At 45.7% G+C, this 23,157-nt stretch overlaps 1 protein-coding gene across 1 annotated transcript in view; it reads right to left on the minus strand.

The window, feature by feature from the left end:
• NAALADL1 (N-acetylated alpha-linked acidic dipeptidase like 1) overlaps positions 1 to 22,005 on the minus strand; it is a 191,676-nt gene extending 169,671 nt beyond the window's left edge. Inside the window, exons 1-2 of the mRNA XM_069643069.1 lie at positions 21,803 to 22,005; positions 10,476 to 10,648 (exon numbers count right to left, since the gene is read on the minus strand). Of these exons, the coding sequence (XP_069499170.1) occupies positions 10,476 to 10,648; positions 21,803 to 22,005 (376 nt within the window). The remainder of the gene's footprint in view (positions 1 to 10,475; positions 10,649 to 21,802) is intronic.
• Positions 22,006 to 23,157: the final 1,152 nt, after the last annotated feature.

A 23,157-nucleotide genomic window follows, 5' to 3' on the forward strand; every position in this document is an offset into this window, starting at 1 on the left:
CATGGATGCAATAGAGGGAATGGGGAGAGCAGGTATATCTTATGCTATGTTATTGTGATTTATACAGCACACTGCTGCCATTTTCAGGGGCTCTGGAGTATCGGAAAAGGAAGTAGTGCAGAGAGGGCTTAGGTAGCGGGATAGAGAGGGAAAGCTCTAGAGAGCTTTGATGTGCTGTTCGCTTCAGTTCTAAATAACCGTTCACTTTGTGCTGGTTTGTTTTTAATTGGTAGACATTATGTGGTGTTTGGTGTATGAGTGTGTATGGGTGAATTGTATGTAAATGGTTTAGTTTCCTGTTGGGTGTTGTCGAGTGTGTGCAGTTTGTGGTGATTTTACATGTTTGCTGCGGTAGAGGTATGAGTGTGTTGTGTTTAGTGTTTAAGGGTGAAAATGCAGGATATTGGAGAGTTTTATTAGGGTTAGTGGAGGTTGGTCTGTGTTCTTTTGTGCCATGGTTATGTTAACCTGTCAAGTTCATACTATACTATGGTGCTTTGTGGTAGATGTTTTATTTCGCTGGGTGATTCTGTTACAGTTCCTCAGATTTCGGTTGTTTTGGTGTGTCCATTTTGAACTGTTGGCAGTTTCCATTTGTTGATTTTTCCTGTTCAGGTTGTGAGTTAAGGAGCCATGTTTTTAGCAATTTTCTAAACTTTAGGTGGTCTTCTGTTGTTCGTATTTCTTTTGAAAGCAAGTTCCAAAGTTTTAGAGCGATGCAGGAGAACACTGTTCCCCCAAATTTCCACTTTGAGTACTGTTTAGGTTTGAGGGTGGATATCGTTGCTTGATCCAAGTGTTCGGTTTGGTTTGTAGATGAACATTCTCCCCTGTAGGAATTCTGCTCCTTGTCCGTAAATTGCTCTGTGTGTTATGCAGAGCGTTTTGAAGTAAATGTGATTTTGGACTGCTAGACAATGTAGGGTTCTCAGTGCTGCTATGATGAATTCTCCTTAGTGAATCTGAGGCACAGTCTTGCTGCTGCTTTCTGTACTTGTTGTAGTTTTTTGATAAGATAGTCCAGCATTCCGAGTGCAAAGAAATGTGCAAAACAAATGTCGAATGAACACAGAATATATACTTTTGCTGATAAGAAATTCTCAAATAGTGCAGTGCCTAAAACCAAATAAAAGTATTTAACTACAAATTATGGATACATCTATGGGGTCGAACTTGACCATGAGTTATGCTAATTCTTTCATGCAAATATGTGCATTAATAATATGAGGAACAAGAGTTGTTTTAAAAGACTAAAAGGTGGCATTATTAAAGAAATGTGAGATTTGGAAAAAATTATTTCACAATGTTATCTGATGAATCTGAGGATGTCGTCCCTTCTCCCCTAGGGGGAGACCGTTCCCATGGGGCCAGGGTGGTGCAACCACAGTACACTAGTCCCCCTGGGGGTGGTGCACTGGGGGAGGATCACATGGGAGAGGAATCCCCTAATGGGATTAGCGATGACCATTCCCAGAGAACGCAGTATTCCTCAGCTTTATTAGACCCTCCCTCCTTCCCCAAACCAATCTCTCCTTCCCTGTGCCCAGTCATTGCAAATATATTTTATTGTGAGGTCAACCAACCTGCTATATTAGACCTTTCTGGTGGCCCTGAAAACACCAACTATTCCCCATGTAACTCCAATTCAAGTACTCTGAAGAAGAAGATGACCAGGAGGATGATGATCTTTCCAGAGAACCATCGGAACGGTTTTGTTTATCACCACATTTGATTGGTCAAGGGAAATGCAAATCTGTAGAGGGAAACCAACATGGAGAGAGCAATCATCCGACCAGGAGGCCTGAGAGATGCCAAACAGCCGAACAGGCGACTGCAGCAGGAGACGTTATGCGCAGATGTGAACAGGAACGCAGAGGTAGTCCAAGCAACAGGAGCTACTTTACACACTATCCGACCAAACCTTTGGCTGCCCTCAAATCTGGCAAGCTGCCCGAAAGCAAAGCCCCATCCCGTGAAGGGAGACGAGACTGGCAGAGTGTAAGGGGTCAGAAATGAGAGACGGATGCAAAGTTGTAATGTTCTCAAGGTCAGACATCTTTATTTAACAAAAAAGAGTTGGATGAAATGTCCTTCTGTCCAAAACATACTACTCTGTCCGTCACACTAAAATTAACACTAAAAGTGCAAGGAAATGTATCTGGCTTATATTTGGCAAAATCTGTTTTTCAGAAGTAAGGCAAATAGACAAATCTGAACAAGAATAGTATTTTTTCCAAAGAGGAGTTCTTTGATCCAGAGTGTGATTTCTCTTCCTCCGGATTATTTAAGTATGTTAGAAAAAGTGTCTCTTTCCAACAATGGCTTTTTAAAGATGGCAAAAGCGTCTTTTGCAGATAGCAGTTCCTTAAAGATAGCAAGAATGTCTCTTGCGAACAACAGCTCCTTAAGGATAGCAAAAGTATCTCTTTCAAATAGCAATTCCTTAAGAATGGTAAGGGTGTTACTTTCAAAGAATAGTTCTTTAAGGATAGCAAAAGAAATGTCTCATTTAAATAATAGTTCATTAGAAATTGTAAGGATGTCAATTTCAAACAATAATTCCTTGAGGATAGCAAAAGAGATGTCTCTTTCAAATGATACCTTCTTAAGGATGGCAAATTGTCTCTTTCAAACAATATGGTAAATGTTTCTCCGGTGTACTTCGTTACCATATACTTTGTAAAACAAACTACGTTTCTTCATACAACTTTAATTGGCCTTCTGGTATACTGCCCTGCCAGGAGTCGTTCCACTATTTTTACAACTTTAATTAACCTCCTGGTATACTCCCACGCCAGGAATTCCTTTCACTCTATATGCAATTTTACTGTACGTCCTGGTATACTTCCCTGCCAGGAATCCTTTCACTCTGGGACTTACAGATCCCCTAGTATACTCTCCTGCCAAGTATTCTGCCTCCCAATGTTCACTGTCTGGTTTGTTCCTTTCATCAGCACTTCTTCCTGAGTTCACTGTCCTTTAATTCAACGCATTTGTACTACTTCACTGTGTTTCTGCTTCATTGGCCTGAGGTACCAGTTGTTCCAAGCTTTCCCACATTGACAGCTCATGTATGGAGATGTGTTCTGCCTTTTTACATCCTCTTTAATATTCATTTGCTTAGGGTAATGTTTGTTCCAACTTTCTTCACCTTGAAATTTCATGTATGGGGAATTGTTTAAATTCTGTCTTTTACTTCACTTGGTCCATTTTCAAAATAGTTGCTTAATTGCTCCCAGGCCTGTCGGTACACCCTGGGGTCCCCAATGACTCTGGGTGGACTCACCAGTGTACTGAACTGTTCCCAGTCCATGGCACACCGTTGCCGTGAAGTTCCCATGTTGGGATGATTTCCCCTGCACTTCAGGCCTCTTTTCCCCTCTCCAGGCAGCTCTGCACTCACCCGCTAGCACAACCACTGTCCCTCTGCACCACTGTGTTCCTGGTAGCTTCTCCATTTCTGCCGGTCTTCCGATGGCTTTCTCTTGGTGACTCCAGTGTCCCTGTCAGCCTCGTGCCACACTAGTATGTAATGCCTGCGAGCAACAGGATAGAGGGGCATGCTTCCTTCAGTGCAGTTCCTCTTTGCACAGCATCCCGCTTCAGCTGTGCCTCTCTCGTCTCCGGGCCTGCTTCTTCCTGCTCTGGCTATCTCATTTGAAAAGTGGATACTATCTTTAAATGTCCTGGTCATCCGTACCTCCTCAAAACGACTAGTCTGCATGCGTGTGTTTCTCTTGATCCACATTAACTCCTTCTTCCTCTTCTTCGTCTCAGTACTTGAGGCCTTCTGGGAGTTGGAGCTTAAAGAATCTCTATAACTTCCAATTTGATATTGTTCAGGACTGTTTCCCAACTAACCATTAAAGACAGGAGATGTGAAAGGAGTGTCATGTGTGTATGAGGTATGAATGATGTTTTGCCTAGTGTGATTTTCAAAGAGAGGTTTTTGGGGCTTACAATGGGAAGGAATTGTATAGTGACAACAAGTCAAGACAAATGTAGGAATGATAAAGTCTTCTCCATTATGAAGAGACTACTGTGTCTCTCCTGATGGGGCCATCACCCCCTCCCACATGATCTTCCCTCATAATACCACCCCCAGGGTCAGGATCAGGTTGCAGCTGTTGTCCCCTAGTCACATGGGAGGTGATCCTTGAGGGAGAATTAGTGCTGACTCCATAGGATTCATCACATCACAGGAGTTCCCGCTACTGAGAAGAGAAACCTGAAGAGAAAACCGAACGCAAGTTGACCGGCAAGAACGCCGACAACTGCAGAGAACGGCTGCACATTGTAGGAGCCTCAGAGGCAAGCACCGTTGTTTGGAGGATATGAACCACAGCAACAGGTACATTGGCAGACCAAGAAGTGATGGAGGTCCGGAAGGAATCCGGGAGGAATCGGGGAACGGCTTGAGAATGCAAGATACAAGGTTCTGGCACCCACACCTAAATGAGGGCAAGAGAACAAGAGGTTCTGGGACCCTAAAATAAGCAGAGAGAGTACAGAAGGGGGCTTATGCTTGGCAGGAGAGTAAACCAAGCTATTGCAACAGAGCAGTGCAAGTCTGGGACCCGCACCCAGATAATACCCAATGAATAAGAGGGTCTGGGACCCTGAGATAAACAGAAGCAGCCTACAAGAAGGGATGCACTTGGCAGGAGAGTAAACCAATCTATTGTGACCATGCATTGCGAGTCTGGAACCCGCACCGACATGAGAATTTGAGAATTAGAGGTCTGGGACCCTGACAACAAAAGAGACGGATCAGAAAAAGGCTTTGCTTGGCAGGACAGTACACCAAGTTGGTATAATGAAATTATAAGAGAACAGTGAAGTGCAGCCAAGAAGATACGGGGTCTGGGACCTAAAGTGATAAAGAAAGGAAAAGTAGGACCAGAAGGAATCTAGGGAAAGGAACAAACCCCCTAATCCTTGGAGTTGAACATTGTGGAACATTTCTTTTGTTGTTTTGTTGTTTTCATCACCCGAGACACTGGGACACCTTTTGTTAGGCAAGAACTGTCAATACCACTTTACTTTGAAAGAGACCACTGTTGCACATTTAGTTTAGGTTATTAGTGTTAGGGTCAGAAGTAGGTCTTTGGGACACAACAGTGACAAGCTTTATTTCATTTGACATCCTAACACTTTCACTAGTTTTCTTTGAGGCAGGGAAACCCCTCTTAGCTTTCGGGACAGAGAGGCCATTTTTTCCAAACCTTTTTTTGGTTAATAAAAGTTTATAGCCAAAACTATGCCACCTTTGTGTCCGAGCCTTACTTCTGCACCCTTGCAATTGTTAAAAGTACTTTATATATTCAGGAGCGCAGTACACAACTTCTAGATACATGTCACACTGGAGACTAGTAAACATATATCAATAATTAGCTGAAACATACTGACAAGTGTTCTGCTACATACAGTCTCTTTCCATCGCTTAGCAATAAAGCGAAGATTGCTCTTTTTATGTTATTAGGAAATAAATTCCGACATTGCAATCGAACTACATGAAAAAGTGCTGTCTTTAATATGGTTATCAAGGAGAATTTACAGATAAGATTTATTTTAGAGTATTTAAATGTTTTCTTTGACTGGTTTGAAACCATGAACCGTTTTACTTCCTCTTTATTATGTATTTAGGAAGAAAGAGTTAATTTAACAATGGTCCCATGACATACAGGAAATTAATAGAACAAGAACATTACAAGGAACTAACAGTTCTTTGTTAAAATAGGGCAGGGATGTTAAGAGATCTACTGGTGATGGCAGATTTCGGGGAACAGATCCACCGTCATTTTTACAAACCCCAAGTTAGGGGGCATACATGAACTTGGAACTTCATGTTTGTGTCAATATATACTTCAAATAGTCAACATTATGACAACATAGTGTCTTGCGACTGATATCCCGCCGAGTTTTCATATGCTCCACACATGTAAGGAGAAGCCTTTAAAAGATATTCTGTAACGCGGCATACACCAACATTCTGCAGAACCCACAAACGCAACAAACATTTGATCCCAGTGAGAACATCGCCGCCCAAGAAACAGACACTGAGCGAGGGCACACATGCAAGGTTAATTATCATCTATGTGCCTGTGCCTGCAGAACAGGTTGGTGCCCAATACCTTGTGCCCTGAAGTATGTTGCCAGGCACTCACTAAAACAGTTTAACATAATAAATTGAATTCTTTTGGAAAATCATCTACAGAAAAGAAACCTTGCATGTTTTGCTGTTGAAGTATTGAAGCTGGTTACTTCTGCCCTCTTAAAGCGGCTGGGGTAGAGGCCAAGTTGAGTTTTTCACAAGTCATTTCCATACTGTAGTCTGCCTTGTAGTCTGCCCTATCTGTCCAATGCTCTTCCATTAGGAACCTTTAATGATGTATTACTCTTTAGAGACTTTATTTAAGAGCACATGAACATTATTAGAGGATCCAGATCCCAAGTACTTATTGGGTGGTGAAAGGAACTCATGGTGGAAACAGTAAAGGCAGACTTAAGTGATCACAGTTCAAGGGTGTTTATTAAACTGTGTAGGTAGGTTGCAAAAACGCGTAATCTAAACCTAAATCTAAGATGGGAGCATCAAATAATAATAAGGCAGTCCTAGTGGCATCTTGACAAATTGAAGGGCCTATACTAAAAAAACACTTGCCAATCCTTACAACTAAATACAAAAAGAATGTGGGATAGGATTCACAAGAAAGAAAGAAGTGTTCACAAATGATAAGTCAGGATGTGTCAGCCAGGGGTCTCCTTCCCCATGTTTTGAGCATAGGACAAGGCGGGACTCCTGAGCACAGCTCTCTCTCGAGCTTTCCTAGCAGAAGACTACAGTTTTGTTTTCAGGTATCAGGACCTTTGGTGGTTAAGTGTCTTTTCTACAAAAAGTCTCTGGCCTCCAAGGACTTGACGTGTTAAAAAATAAAAAGGTTCCTTTCCGTATGTACGCTAGGTGATGACTTTTTACCTCTGGATCCCCTTCTTCCGGGCTCAGATCCACTAAAGGTCCTTGCTATTTCAGGACCTTTGTTGGTTAAGTGTCTTGCTTCCAACGGCCTGATATATTCAGAATGACAAACAAAAGATCCTTTCTAATTGCACTGAGGGTGATGATTCTTCATCCCTGGGTCCCACTCTTCCGGGCTCAGACCCCCCTCGAATGTCAGCCTCCCTCCGTCGGGTTCACTATGACTTGTATTCAAAGAGATTTCATGTATCATTGGGTGATGGCTTTTCACCCCTGGATCCCACTCTTCCCTCCGTTGGGTTCACTACAGCTTTTATACCAAATACAGATTCTCTCATGTGGGTCCTTTACTGATGGGGTATTGGTTCCCTTGAGGGTAGCATCTTCAAGGGCCCAATAGTGCTAGTATCTTCAGCTGTCACAGGTTCCTTGTGTAGAAAGACTCATCATCGACTCCCCAAACCACTGTCTAAAGCCAGCAGAACAATGACAGGAGTCTACAGTTCCTTGCCCCTGCATGAAATCACTAGAGAGAGTTCGGCCCTGCAGTACAGGTCTAACGCTCTCTTCAGAGTCTACGATTGTGTCACTTAAGTCAGGACATGCACCTAGATACTGAAGGCGTCTCTGCAGCTCCTACCCTCTTCAGCCTCCAGGTGGATCGCAGAGCTGGATTTATCGCCCTGGTAGGCCAGCTTTCCTGGTCTTTATAGACCACGCAGGCCTTCTGACAGAGTAGGATGACTAACTTTATCACAGAACCCACCCAGGTGTGTCCCTTGTTCTCATGCCTCGGTGACTCCCTGATCTGCCTCCATGCTTTGAGGTGAAGGATCAAAATTGCTGGATGGAGGAGCACAACCGTGCAGACGCGTTACGCTCTTTTCAGCGAGTTTACCAGGCACATATGAGAGAGTAGTCTGGAGACTGGTTTGCCCTTAAAATGTGTTAGTTGGGTGTTTTGGCATAGGTCGAAGTTGAGTTACAAGTCGGAGCAGTGGATTTAAGTCAAGCTGTGCTAACCAAAATCAGAAGAGCGTTTTAAAAATCTGATTACATTAGGGAGCGATTCCCAAAAGTCAGTGAAGACGGATAAAGGACCAGCTTGCTCCTCATGCTGTAAATGTGATGCATGGGTTGAGCCAATGTTGCCCGGGTTTCGAAAGCCTTGTCCTTACGTTGGAATTCATCGACTGTTGGTTGGGCTTCTACTGCTGAAGATGTGGTACTACTGGCTTTAATTTAAATTCAGTGTCTTCAATCAATAATGACAAAAAACGTATTCAACACACAGATTTTTTTTATGGTCCACCCTTATTATAAGTTGAGACAGCATGTATTGGAGAAAATATAGCATAGAGTCAATACCCCATGATTATAGCATGGAATACCACCTGGAAATCCAAAGGAATTCATTACAATGTTGCCTCTACTGCAAAAGTGGATGTAAAATGATTATTTTCCGGTACATTTGGATTTTGGTGCAAAATATCTGGTGCCAAAATCACAAAACATGTTTTCAGAGTAGGGCATCTCTTTAACGAAGGATGCGTCCTATACATAGTCACGTGTGCGCCCATTCTAGCGCCATTTGTCTCACTCCTCCATCCTATAGTGCAAACCTACGAGTGAGAGAGGGGTGTTTCAGGGCATTCCAAACCCAAATCCATATTTAGGATCGGGATGTGCATTAAAAAGCTTGGGAGGGCAAACGATTGCCCTGCACGTGTTTGGAGCAGGCATAAGGGAAGGTGCAATACACAAAAGGATTCTCAGCGGCACTTCTGCCCACTGTTGTCTCTTGCGGAGCAGAAGCCGACCTTTGCATGTATTCAGAACACTTTTTTGACTGTGAGCCTCAAAAAAAAGAAATCTGGAGGTCTCCTTTGATTAATCCTTTTCCTTTGATCAATACCTCTGGGTATTAAGCGCGTTATAAATAGCCTATCATATCATATCTCTGCCATAGAGTGCAGCAGCCATTATATCACCAGCGTTCTACGAAAGGTCGCCACATCTGTGCAATATCCAGTTGGTTCAGCCACCCGTCTTGGCGCTAAACTGGATTACTGCAACAGTCCCTGATGGCTCTTCCCTGGGAAGGCAGTGCCCGTGTTCAAGCCGTCCAGAACAGGGTGGCTCAATTTATTTATTTATTTGCATATTTAAAGCGCCCACACAGCCCGCAAGCATCGAGGCGCTGTTACAGGTCTTAGTTGCGTATTTATAACGCGCTTAAATACGCAGAGGTTTCTAACCACGGACCCAGGGATCGTACCTGTGTTGCTTTGTGTCGACTTGCTTCCAAGGCGAACACGTTGCCGCTGAGCTATCCTCCCGGGACAATTGATCTTGAGTCTGAAAAAATACGACCATGTGGCCGGTGCCCTAAACAATTTAACACTGTGTGCCAATTTAACACCAGATCGAGTTCAAAGATCAATTCATCACATGAAAAGAGGTTTGGAATAGAACCCCCAGCCTGCATATCGAACCACCCAACAAATCACATCCCCAGAAGGGTAACCAAATCCAGCTCATCTAGTAATGTGGCCCCCAGACTCTTCAAGGAGATGAGATATGGAGAGCGAAGCGTCTCAGTATTAGGACCGAACCTGCACAATGCTATACCCAAAAACCCAGGCTTGAGCCTGATCATCTGAAATTCAGAAGGGCACTCAAGACCACCCTGTTCCAAAAAAGTGTTTCCCATCTGAGGGAAGCCACAACACTCGTGCCAAAGTCCAGCACTCATAGCAAGGCACTTCTGATGTATTGCACCTAATCCAGTATAAAGCATATGTTTTAGATCCTTTCTTCTTTAGCCTTTGTAAATATCTTGGAATTTGTTTCCGGTTCTATTTTGTTCCTTTTGCCCCGTTGCTCCCTGCTCCTGTGCTCTCCCAGCAATATCTCAGATTTTTTTTAAATCCAGGCAGCAATTTACAAAACACCAAACAAATATATAAATATGTTAGTGTTGTTTCTGGCCTTACCGTAGTGATCTTGTAATGGGTGTTGGATCCAGGACTTACCGCCTGCAGGTTTGAAACTAGTGCATTTGTGGTAATTCCAAAGGATGCCATGTTTACCATCATGAGCCACTTAATGGCATACTCTGTGCTCTAGCGATGAAATAACGCTTTCCAATTTCCCCAGCAAAACTGTGACTCTGCCCTCTTAACCTGCAGGGGTCTGGAACCTGCAGCTCTCCAGATGCTTTGGACTACGACTACCATGAGTTTTTCTCATTGACTATGCTAGCTAGGGATGATGGGAGTTGCAGTCCAAAACATCTGGCGAGTCAGAGGTTGCAGACCCCTGAACTACTGTGTTGAATACATTATCAGGTCAAATGTTGGCTTAATTTGGAGATTTTGCATTGATACTTGGACGGTTCTGACTGTAAAGGCTATACGGGTCTGATTGGGATGGCAAGATCTATGGCAGACCAGAGAGCACAAAGCATCGGAGAACGTGATCATTTGAAACTCACCCACGGCAACGCTGTTTGGTTGAGAAGCGTTGGGGAAGGAGAGGAAGGCATGGTACCACTCATCCTTGGCTTCATCTAGACCAGTGTCTTTGTCTTGCCAGCGGTTCATGATCAGCTTCACGAGGTCTTCATCTCCTTTCGTTGTCGCCATGTGTGGTACTAGGGTCAACTTCCTGAGATAGACAAGCAATAAGATCAGTGTTAATAAGCACCAAGAATGGGGGCGCTCTGTCGGGCCACTGCATACCGAACAAGCTTAATTTGAAGATATTTAGCATGCACTCCACATAAAGTCAATTTGCTCAGGGTCTGCCACCGTGAAAACCCCATAATGTCTGCTTCTATTGCCTGCCAAGCTCAATAAGGTTTAAAGTTAACTTTGTTATTTAGCAACACCAAATTCGAGTGGGATTCCTTCATGTTCCATGCACTCTAGTTGAAAATCCCTTCCCACAGGCCCTCAACACAGGACCATTGAGCCACGATCAATTGACATTAGCAGTGAGTGCACTGCTTTCTGTACCTCCTCAGATGGGTACAGATCTCAAGTGGGTGGGCGGGACTACCCTTGAAAGTCCACTCAGAGAGATGTGTTCAACTTAATGAGATTTTTTTTAAAACTTGGATTTCAAAGTACCCATGGCTCGGTGAAGTCTGATTCTATCTCCTCTTTGTAGCGTGTTGTGACTACTGCATGTCACCACTAGGGTGCGTGCTGCAGTCATGTGAATGCTGCCAATAAGAACGGTGAGCAGATTCCCGCTCACCATTTTCCTCCCGACTGCCTATTTCAGGAGCATCACTGCGGCCCTGGGCTGTCAGCACACAGGATGGCCCTGACAGGCCTCTCGTCCTCATCTCACACCATGGGGGCGGGACATGCCAGCCCCATAACATCTGGCAACGAGGATGGGATGCAGCGCCATGCCAATCTCCAAACACAAAGGGGTTTGGCCTGCCCCGGCATACTGCCAGAATGGCGCAGCTCGCTCCACATGGGAGTTTGCACACGGCCAAGGGGATGCAGCCTTGTCCCCTGCCACAATGCCGGTCTCCGCAGCCCCTGGTGAAGCTTGCGCCTGCTGGAGCAACACCCGGGCCAAGGAACCCTCCCGGATGCCGGCCTTCCCCGCACCCACATGTGATCTGATTTGGCAAGGCGTAGCCATTGAAGGCCAACATGGTGGCCAGGACGGGTGGCGCGGCCTCCCTGCAGCCAGGACACACTCCTGCCTGGGGGAATCTGCAGGTGGCGCGGCCTGGACCGCTGCCTAAGCAGCCTCCGACTGGGAGGATCCCTGACGGGACGCAGCCAAGACCGATGCTTTGTCTGCACTCACACGCTGTATAAACCTTCTGCCTGGGGGAGATGAAGCAGTGCAGCAAGGATCACTGCTGCGGTGAGCGTATAAATAACTCCACATGGGGATAGAGAGCATGTGGTGCAGCCCTGACATACTGCTGTCATGACCCCCTGCTTGGGGGAGATGTAAGATGTAGCGGCCGGTCTCCGCCACCACATTCACTTGAATACCTCCCGAATGGGGGAGAGGAAGGGTGGCACGGGCTGTTAGGTCACCCTCTCGCCTGGCTAAAAACAACCAATTGTGACACTATTAACTGTCTTCTGTTTAGTTGTATCCTGTATATGAACTATCACTTGTCACTATAGGTGGTGGTTATACACAAATTTCTAAGCACACATTTGTTTTAGTTTTTGTACAATTAAATTGTGTTACCAACTCAGTAACTATAAAGGTTTATTGAATGTTAGAAACAAATGACATTTTGTGACCTAGATTTCAAAAAATTCTTTCTTTTTTTCTTAAAAATAAGTTCAAATGCATTACTATGAAATGCATGAACAGCTAATTAAATAAAAGCTGTATCTATTCATTTTTTCTATTTTTGTCTGCACTCTCAATTGCTTGCTTGAGTACTACTACATACAAAAGGTATTTGAATGTATGTTACATGACAGAATAACTTTAGGTTTACAGCAATTAGAAAGTAGACCTTAGAAATACAGTCGTCAGGACAACCCCCCTTGTACCATGCTGCCACAAAATCGATCGCCATGTGTACATTAAACTCACGCCTGGGAGAGAGGACGCAGCGTGGCGGTATCGCCATGCAGCCTGCTTTGGCTCCAGCCTTTGGAGAGAGAGCAGGTGCAGCGTGGCAATACACCCCTATTCGATGCCGCCGTTTCGGCACAACCACTTCGCCGAGCACCATTTCAGCACGCCCATTTCAGCGCAGAAGCTTTTCTGGCGCCGCTGATTTGGTGCGAGGGACGTTTGGACATGGCGGACATTGCAGCCACGCCTAAACACCCTCATTTCATGTGCAAGTTGACAGGTAATGTGCCTGTTAATGTGTTTCATTTGCGAGAAGTAATCCAGTTTGAACATTCGGTAGGTACACTGTGTTACAGCCCGGGGCAGTTGTAAGTCTGAGGGATTGTAAATAAAGCATGCAGCTGGGAGCGCCTCTGGCATGGCATGAGTCCATATCAGTGGTAAACTCGGACGTAACCCCTTAGGGCGAACGTCCTGGCTGTTTCTCTTCCAAAGAAACGGGCAAGACTGCAGCCGCCCTGCAAATCATGCAGAGGTTCCCTTCACGTCCCCCAATACAAAGGTAGGCCATGTTTTACGACTATGTTTTTATAGAAGGGGTAAATAATTGCATGAGAAGCCTAGAGCCTTGGCGTCCCCTTTCCTCTTCCGGCTTCACCATCTGCCTTTGGGAGATCAGGTTTGATATTTTTTTCGCCCCCCTTTCCTCCGTTGTTTGAATTATAAAATATTTCAAATGCAGTAAACTCGGGTTGCACCTAAAACATTTATGCATTTGCACTCCCAGAGCTAAAAATGTCACCTGGGTACGCTGGCGATGTGTCATGTGATTGCATTTACTTTATTGGATAATAGCAGCCGAGTCCTTTCTTCAAGGTGTTTTTTTCTGTGCATGTGGGTGGCCTGCAGGCGTATGTTTGAAAGGGAAAGAAGGTTTGTGGAATGTTGCTTTTTAGATTCTGCCCATACTTTATTCAAGGTGCAGAAAGTATATTTAAAAATGGCTTCCATTTGGTCGCTAAAAGAATGGTGATGCGGTTAGGCCTCTGGGAAGTGGATGGTGCTGTTAATATGTGTTTAGGCAGTAGACCATCATCAAACTTGCCTGTAATGCAAATCTTTTTTAAAAAATGTCTCTCTCTACCAACATTTCTAAATCCTCTGTCACAGATGAAAGTACAGTCATTGATGTAGCCCACAGCCATCAATGCTGTGGCCTCATGGCGCTGTAGACAGGGCCGGTCTTAGTCCAGAGTGAACCCCAGGCTGGAAGCATCATTGGTGCCCCCCTCCCCCAAAAATGACAACACACATTTGATATTACAAATGTTGTAAATAGGGGCACTAAATAAAGAATGAGATGGAAATAAAGCCACTCAATTTATAAGCACTCTGCGTGTCCTTCACTGAGATCCTGGTAAAAAGTAGCATTGGCAAAAGACAACATTTATGGCTTGTGCATATGTTTTAAACATTTGCCAGGCACTGCTATTAGAAGCCCAGGTACTCACACCATTTTGCACCTGCTACCAACAATGGGTAGTTAATACCACTATGGCTGTGAATGGTAAGTGCCTTTCCCATGACCACACAAAAACCCAAACTGTTGGCATTGCCAATCCTTGTTCGAGTTGTCCTAGCCTGGCCTGGGACATGTCTCCTGCGAGTGTGATCGACCCCCGCTCTGGACTCGTCTCCTCATTGTTACTCTTCGGAAATGAGGGCAGGCGTTAACACCCATTCTGAACTTTAAAAGCATTCCTTGAGCGCTATGTGGTGACGCACTGCAATGCGTGCGCAGTTAGCATATGACAAAGAGGTCTTCATGAAGTTATCAAAAGTCATATCAATTATCACATTTTCTCATAAGTGAGATAAAGAACTGCACAGCATGCTGAAGGAGCTTACCTTTGGCACACCATATTAACAAAACTAACAAATGGCCAGACCTGAGCTCAGTGCACACCTGCTCTTCGGACCACAGCAGTCAGCAGTGTTTGCACTCACACGTTTTGCATTGTTCCGTTTTGCATTGTTCAGTAAGTGAATGCTACAATGTTCTGTTCTAAACCAATGTTGTTAAAGAGTTTATAGACTGCTTGGGCTCAAAAACTAAAGAGTTAATGACATTTCCAATTTCAGTAAAAGGGCACCAGATGTGCCTGTGTTCCTCCATTAGTCCCAAGGCAATGCCTGTAAAGAGCTTCTGAAACAAAATGGCACAACTGTGAGCATATACTATTTACATTCTATCACACGATTGATTACAGCCTCGTTTTGGTGTAAATCCCAGGCCCACATTACAAAAATGGTGCACCGATGCAAGTGCAATTTTCCACAATATTAGCACTCAGTCAAAAATTGGCCATCTGCAAAAAAAGTATTCTTTCAAAGCATTTTTGCACCAGGGCAAAGTTTGCCCTAGTGCTAATACTATGGCAAGCTTTGTCCTGGTGCAAAAAGGCACTGAAAGAATACATTTTTTCATTAAGATAATAACATTGCTTATTAGAACGTGTACAAACTTTGCCCTGGATCAAAGATTCATTGAATGAATACTTGTTTTGCTCTAGAGCAATGTTTGCCCTAGTGCTAACACCATGCACAATTGCACATGCACTGGGGCAAAAGTTCTGTAATCTGACCCCACGTGTGTTTACTTTCTCCATCTCCATGTTGCCCTAGTCAGAGGGATGAAAGGACAAATTGACTTCTCTGGGATTTGAACGCATACCAATCTCAACACGAGAAAATGCTGAGCTCTCCTAAAAAGAAGGATTGAACCCAGGATCAGACTGGAGCCTTGGTTTGGACCACAATGAAAAAGTTTCCGCTAATCAATAAAGTCATTTTGATCTTTTTTTGAGAGACTGTTGTAGTGTTGCACATTGTGTATTGTAAAGTATATTTGATCCATAACACTGGTCGAAACCTCTAGCTGCATGTTGAGCCTGCACTTCTGACAATGCCCTGCACACAAGTACAAGCCTGATTGAACCCACTGATGTGAAGGTTGCTGTGGGTCGGATGAGTTTAATCAATTCAGCTATTTCCACCTAGCTTGCTTTTAACCCATGACTAAAGTGCAGTCTGCAGGTCGTTCTGGGCGGAGTTTCATTTTCACTGGTTGCTATGCTATCCATTTCCTAAACGTACCTGTTTGCAATTTCCGTTTGCCATTTCTGTATTAGCATGCTGTGTTCTTAGGGAATATTCATAAGTAAACTCCATTGATCAGGCTCTGCAGTCGTACGATTCTGAAGTGAAATGTGTGTTTCTCCCTGTGTCTGGTGTGTGTAAACTAAAGCTCAGGATGAATTAGAAGGCCGAAGTTGCCTACGGCTGATGGGCAGGAACAATAACATAGTGTGTTGTTTAACATCTTGCCTGATGCATTGCGGGGAGGAAACTTACGTGCCTGCAAAAGGCCAGAGAGATGCACAAACGTGACAGAAGTTGAAGAGTGGTAGAGAGCCAAGTGACAGAACAAGAGTTGAAGAAAGGCAAGAGATGGAATGCAAGAGAGGGGGCAAAATAAAAAGGAGAAAAATGGGGACAGACACGAGACAGAACAAGAGGGATGGGGAGGAGAAACAACAGGAGGCCAAGGAAAGAACAGGAGAAAGAAGGGAGGCAAGCCGAGAGGGACAAAGGAGACACAAATGTGTGCGTGTAACAAGGAGAATGAAACGGCAGCATTTGAGAGGATGAGAAAGGCGAGAGTGTAAGAGGGACCATGAGTAAACAAGAGAAAGAGCAAAGGAGGGAGGTAGAACAGGTGTAAGAGAATGAAGGGGTGCCAGTGTAACAGATAGAACTACTGCAGAAGGACGAGGGAGAGGCAAAGGGGAGAAACAGACGAGGCAATTAATTAAAAGTAAATTGCCAAGATAATGGTGTGCACATTACACTGTAAATCACATGCTTAGTAACAGGTTTTTGATGCTGGCCTCTGCAAACCCCCACTCCATAGTTCCATAATGAAACAACCTGGGGCATGAGGTTTCTCGCACAGTCTCTGACCCAACCCTACTGCCACGCAAGCAACCCACTCACTCTTGCTCATTTGAAAGTGCTACTCTTCTACGACTCTGTCTGATCTACCAACAAACTAAATGACCAATAATGGCTTCAGCGGGACCACTTTTAAAAACATTATATCACATTTACTCTCCCGGGAGACAGAACAGGTATAATAGAATGTGAGTGGTTTGTCTCTTGGCAACCTCCTTGCTCCCAGCTCTCCCTATGATGTCCCCTCTACCCAGGACCTCTCCCGCAACCCCAATGAACGGGGGGTGGGGAATTTGGGGGCTCGATTTCATAACTTCATTTCTCAGGGGTGCTTGGCATGCAAAAGTCTGAAGACCACTGCTCTACAGTTCACCCCCACATTCCCCCTCGCTGGCGTGACAGTTTAGGAAAACCTTGATTGGCCAAAAAGCTGTCACACCCCCTGCATCACCCCCACACCGCATACTGGCACCAAAGTGAGAATGACAAAGTGTGCTAATGCGGGAACACAGATTTTTTTTTCAGCAACGTTGCAATCCAAAAAAGCACAAGAAGTAACATGTGTTCAAATAAAACACTTTACAAGTCGGTCGCTGCTGCATCCCTTTCGGTGGCCACTGGGGGACCGATTTGTAGAACCAAATGGTAGGACCAACTGGAAGGCAATTGTCTGGCAGCCAGTGGCAGCTGGGGAATATTTTCATTGGAGGGTCCTGATATATGCACGTGAGAGTAACACATGAAAGACAATAGATACCAAGTCGCCAGCAGAACGCAGGAGCATTTTCCAACACATTTTGTTCATGCATTTCCCCACAATATATTCCAGTGTAAGAATATATTTTCATGCTGGCTGTGGCAATATATGACAGTAATACCACCTAAAAACAAAAGTCATGTTTGTTTTCCCCCCAAGATACTAGGAATGCCACTGTAAGAAAACATGTTAATTCTGGTTGTGCGAGCAGATGCCAGTATTGCCACATCAGAACACACACATAATGCCTTTGCCCATAATGCACTAATCCCAGCGTAGGAAAACATTTGACTGCAGGCAGCACCAGTATCCTCATACTACGCTCCTAATGCAGTTACTATACCAATGTTGCAAAATATGTCCAGCATGTCTGAACCGAGAACATGCCAGTAGGCCCATCTAAAAGCACATTCACTGACATAATGCACTTATGTAACAGTTAAAAAACATGTCCATGCTGCGCCGGCCAATATATTCTGATATCTCGACATAAGAACTCGCTCATATTGGCTTTGCCCATAATGAAGTAGTAATGCATGTGTAACAAAACATGTCCAAGATGGCTGTGCCAATACATGACAGTAGTCACACCTAAAGACAATCTCACTAATGTTGTTTTTGCTAGAATGCAAGTTCAACTGCTGGCGCCTTGTTCCCCTTCCCACTCTCCATCAGAACTACTAGACTTCCCCACCCTCCCACATGCACACATCACGAGTGAAAACCTTACTAAAACACTCACATGCACATACATGCCTCACTCATTTACATGCACACACGCTCACAGGTGCCCTCGCATACAACCCCTCAAGTGCAGATATACATACAATCACAATACATACAAGTGTTCCTACACTTACCTGATTGGTTTTGTCATCTTAGCTTCCCTCCAAACATTGACCAAGATGGCCCACACAGTGCCTCTATGGGACTGCATGTCTTCTCCTGTTAATCACCTGGCTGATCCCATGCTCTTTGCACATAGATGAGAGATCACGTTACATCAAAACAATGCCCTTTCGCTGCTTTCGATTAGATGGGGACCCGCCAAACAAAACCTTCTACCAACCCCCACCGACACAATAGTGCCCACCCTAGCTCCCTGCGGCGCTGCCCTCAGGACCTGTGCACCAATCCCATGCTCAAACATGACAGTAACTTAGCCCCCTTACCTGCTTGTGGCATGCCCAAGTCGCCATTATCAGGGTTAGGGGGAGCGTGTTTGCCTCTTGACTTGGACTGCGGAAAGCTGAAAAGAGCAGCCGCTGCAGGGATTATTTGTAACCTATAATCTTCAGATTGCGCCTTCGAACATTAATTATTATACTTCGAAAAATAACATGACAACCACCTCTTCAAGGTCATGGTCGATAATGCATTGCTGGATTATATATACATTTGGTTTTACACTCTTATAGAGTTACAGTTACTTACCAACAACACCGTTCAATCTTGGCAGTGGCACGGCAGCTGGCACAACAAGGATAGCTTCTCTGGGCTCAGGCTCCTCCTGGCTGGCCTGGGCACCTGACTACTCCCTTGATGATTCCTCATCAATTTTCACACCAACTGACACAGGGTCGCAGCAGGGCAGGCTGGCTGCTCCCAATCAATTAACCCCTGTGTGACTGTCAGCGCATATGCTGAAGGAGAACACGTGCGGCCAGGCGTGGGGTCTGGCTGGCTGGCGCCACCGGCACGGGCAAGTAAAAGAAACACTGTTGCTATTGCTGCCCTGAGCTGAGAATGCTCAGTGCACTGCTAGCAATACATTAAAATCAACATGGTGCGGCCTGTCTTTGCAGGAGCACCGAAATGGCATGCACTGCAGACACTGTCTATTTGAAGTTGTATGCGCATCATTTCTGTATGAGACGTGGTCTCTCGGACTTTCAGGTGCAGCGCCGGCGACCACCTAGAGGTTCACACGTCAGGCAGCCGCCTGCACTGCCTGACACAAAGACCGGTCCTGGCTGTAAGCTGCAGAGTGGGTGCGTGGTTGCAAAGCTTCCTGCGTCGATCATGTTGGCAGCTGTGTGTGGGGGCGAGAGATGTGCTTTGACTGATGGTAAGTATGTCAAGCTGCCCACATCTAAGTTGGGAGCAATACATGTTTGTTTTAACTGCACCTGTAACATGTTACAGGTGCAGTTTCATGTCCGCTGTCGCATACGTGGCTGATATCTTTTTTCCAATTAACGGGGCTATTTTGTGTTTATTAACTGCACCTGTAACCTGTTACAGGTGCAGTTTCATGTCTGTCGTCGTGCCAAAACATCCCCGCGCCCAGCAGAGGGCCCCGCGCCGTACTGGCTGCGGTGAACTGGGCACGCCAAAATGGGACGTGAGGCCAAACGGCTGCCCCATGACGATGTGCTCCTTAATGTCCTGCTCCAGCAGCGGAGAGGAAGTGGCGCAGCCCCCGCCGCATTAAATTCATGCATCACGCCTGGGGGAGAGATGAAGTGGCACGTGCCCCCCTTACTCATTTAAATTACTCCTGCCTGGTGGGAGAGAGGTCAAGGAGCGACCTCCACCAATGTCGCATCAAATGGAGCTACTGTGTGGCGGAGCCCGGGCATGGCGCAGCCAAGCCTGCTGTGTGGACAGCCCCCAACTGCCCTCATCACTCCCGCCTGGGGAGTGAGCCTAGATGGAGCACGGCCTGAAAGGCTGCTGGCAGCCTTTTCCCCATGAAGTGTGACCTAGCCCCAACCGGCCAACTGCAGAGTGAGAGGGTGTCGCTGGGACAGACCTATGCGTGAGAGCGGGATGACTAATGACGGATACTTGAAACTGCTATCCTGCATCTTTTCTGATGCCCAAAGTGAACCCCGTGAAGGACCCTGTCCTCATCAGTGATGCTTGCGACCACTCCAGAATTATTTGGGTTTGTTCCACATGGATTCAATTCTAAGTCACAAAAACGCTTTGGCTGTCGTGAAGATTTTGTGGAGGTTTTGTTTGCAGCTCTGTTCACCCGCAAGGGTAGGGTGTGGGGCTTGTATGCCAGTCTTCTCAAGCCCTCAGACACTCCGGTAGGAGCAGTGCAATAGTGGTGTGGCTGGGGAACACTGTCTTTGTGGTACACTGACATCAGTGCAGAATGTTAGCTAATTGCTTCAGTCCAGCAGGGTGGCCTCTACAGTCAGGGGCAGGGTGAGACCTGACAGTCTATGAATCACAAATTCAGCAAGGTACTCAAATCTCCCGGGCATCAATGTAGGTAGCCCCAATGTTGGGCTTGGAGCCCGGGCATAGTGCTCTAAATAGGGGTAGAGGGGATCCACGCAGCCAATCCCGCTGGAAGGTCTAGGTGAGTCAGATTGGGAAGTCTAGAACCGGTACAGAAAAACTTACTCCCCAACTATTGCTGGAAGGTCTCCCTCCCATGCATGTGAATGTAGGCTGGTCATCTTTCTCACTCTGGAGTACAATGTTGGCATAGCCACTGGATTTGCTTTAGCACCGATGTCTTCTGCTAGAGTTTCCCTTTTTACCGACCTGATCTCTCCAATGAGAGTAAATAAGCCCCTCTCGAGAGATGCTCCTGCAGTGAGCAGCCTGGAACTGCAGGGGCATGGGTCACTCCAAAGTGCAAGGGTTGAGTCATGCAGTGGCAGGATAATACGTGAATGCACACCAGAACCCCCTCGCCGCCTTTCACCAGTACCCTTGCCAGAAGAAGAGGACAGTGGTTATATGAGCACAGAAACCTACCCCTACTTGCCAACCACAAGGGTGATAGTTCCTGATGAAGAAAGGAATGGGGTTGGTCTGAGCAATGAACTGACACTTTTCAAGCTCCTCTACATGGGAAATATCTCAGAATTGAGCAAGAGGGGGCAATGCTGTCTTTTAAAGGCGGGGCCGTCACGTGTATGCTTACTTTTGTTTTCAAAGCACCCTGCAGTTGTTGACCGCACATCCAACTCACCCGCAGGGCTCTCCAACAGACTGTTCTTTGAAGAGCCCCATTTTGCCCTGGAGCTCTAGTGTCTTCAATGCGCCAGAACACTACAGGACTGTACACTAAGACCAAGTCAGACTTCCTTCCATAATGCCAACCAATATGTGTAGCATTACAGCGATTTAGCGTTCCCAGGGCAACCTTGAGATGCAGTCTCTCCCATCTCAACCCTGTCCTTCTAGTGACAGGGAAGCTGGTCTCCCCTATGGGCCTTCTCACACTCAAGTTGCTAGCTATCTACCCAAAGAGCACGTGATGCACAGAGATGCAGTTCTCACCCTCTGGAAGGGATGTTTTCAGCCATAGGGCACACACATTGAGATGCCACCAGAACTTCTCTGTGAAATTGTAGCCACCACAACCCAGGCACCCTGAATGTACAGCATGTGGAAAGCACTTCCAAAGTGGCCCCACCGCAAGGGAACCCCCTTCCCAATATTGCCCAAGCCAACAATGCCAGACTTAACCAGATCCACTGAGCAACATCAACAAACCATGGGCGTACCTCAAGTGATCTTCAATTTGCTGGGCATCGATTTCTGCCGCAATCTGCTGGAGCAGGGACTCATCAATATCCTGGGACAGGTCCTGCAGCCAGTTTGGCTCGGGGGCGGAGGGCTTGGGTATGGCAAAGTGGCCTAGCAGCAAGCCGATGGTCAGGACCCCGGCAGCGCCAAGGACACCCCCGAGGATGATATACCAGCGCATCCTGTTGACACCACCGCCAGTCGCAAGAAAGAGCTCAGGCAAGGGTAGTACAGGGCCTTTTATAAAGACATCAGAGAAATGCAGAGCAAGCATGGCAATAACACTTAAATTGCCCTCTATCAGTAACTAGGTGATGTCCCATAGTTACTCATTAGCAAGTGGGTGCTTCAGATTGCCCAGATGGCGGAGTACGAGGCTGCCCTTTGCTCAGAGCGGAAATAAAAATTCACGCAAGAGAACATCCTTCAGCAAATCATGAACACTATCCAGGTGGCTTCACAGATTCCAGGGCGGCGGCCGGGTTCAGATTCCTGCCAATTGATCTCCTCATGACAACAGCATGACCCCAAATGGAGGACAAGCCGCCAACATGACCCCAGTCTCATTTATCTAACAGTTCTAAGTACCCCCAGCTCACAGTGCTTCGCTAAATGAGGTGGAAACATGTCTGGCATGGCTTGTGGTCTCGTGCGGAAGGGATGTGACCTAGCAGTTCAGGGTGGCGAAGAACCATGGACTGGAGGGTTGACCAAAGCAATTGCACAGAGGTTGAAGATTCATTCTAAACCTGCCAGCCACCACCTCTTGGTTTCACTAAATGTCTCAAGCTGTGATCAGAAAGTAGGTGGCAACGATGTATTTCTGCATAATATGGCAGGTTTATCAAAACCATACAATACCAATCATCTTTATACATAAGACGAATAAAACCCATATATACATACAAAATATGAATTACAGCTCTCGATAATAAAACTTTTTGGGCATGGTCCACTCTTCTTTAGTTCATCCTCTGGCATCACCGAGTGCTAAAAAAAAAATGCTACAAATTGCACTACAACAATTTCCAGATCACTATGTGAAACAATACACCCCGAGTTCACCAAGAAATATATGTTTTCGTCATCACCGTTTGTCTTCTCCCCAATGGCATTTTGTAACATAATTCCTATCGGTCGATGCGGATCTATTAATTCCTTACATCTTGCACACGTGTGTTAACGATCCCACCTCCATTTTGCATAGTCTACGCACCCTGTAAGGAGTCCCAATTCCCGGGCAGGCAGCCTTCATGGATCAGACTGGAATCAGGCACGATCCTAATTCAAGAATGAAAGGTCTTGCATGGAAAGACAGAGCAGTTTTAGCAGA

Source organism: Ambystoma mexicanum, chromosome 2p (assembly GCF_040938575.1).
Source record: "Ambystoma mexicanum isolate Mex_15411 chromosome 2p, UKY_AmexF1_1, whole genome shotgun sequence".
NCBI lineage: Eukaryota > Metazoa > Chordata > Amphibia > Caudata > Ambystomatidae > Ambystoma > Ambystoma mexicanum.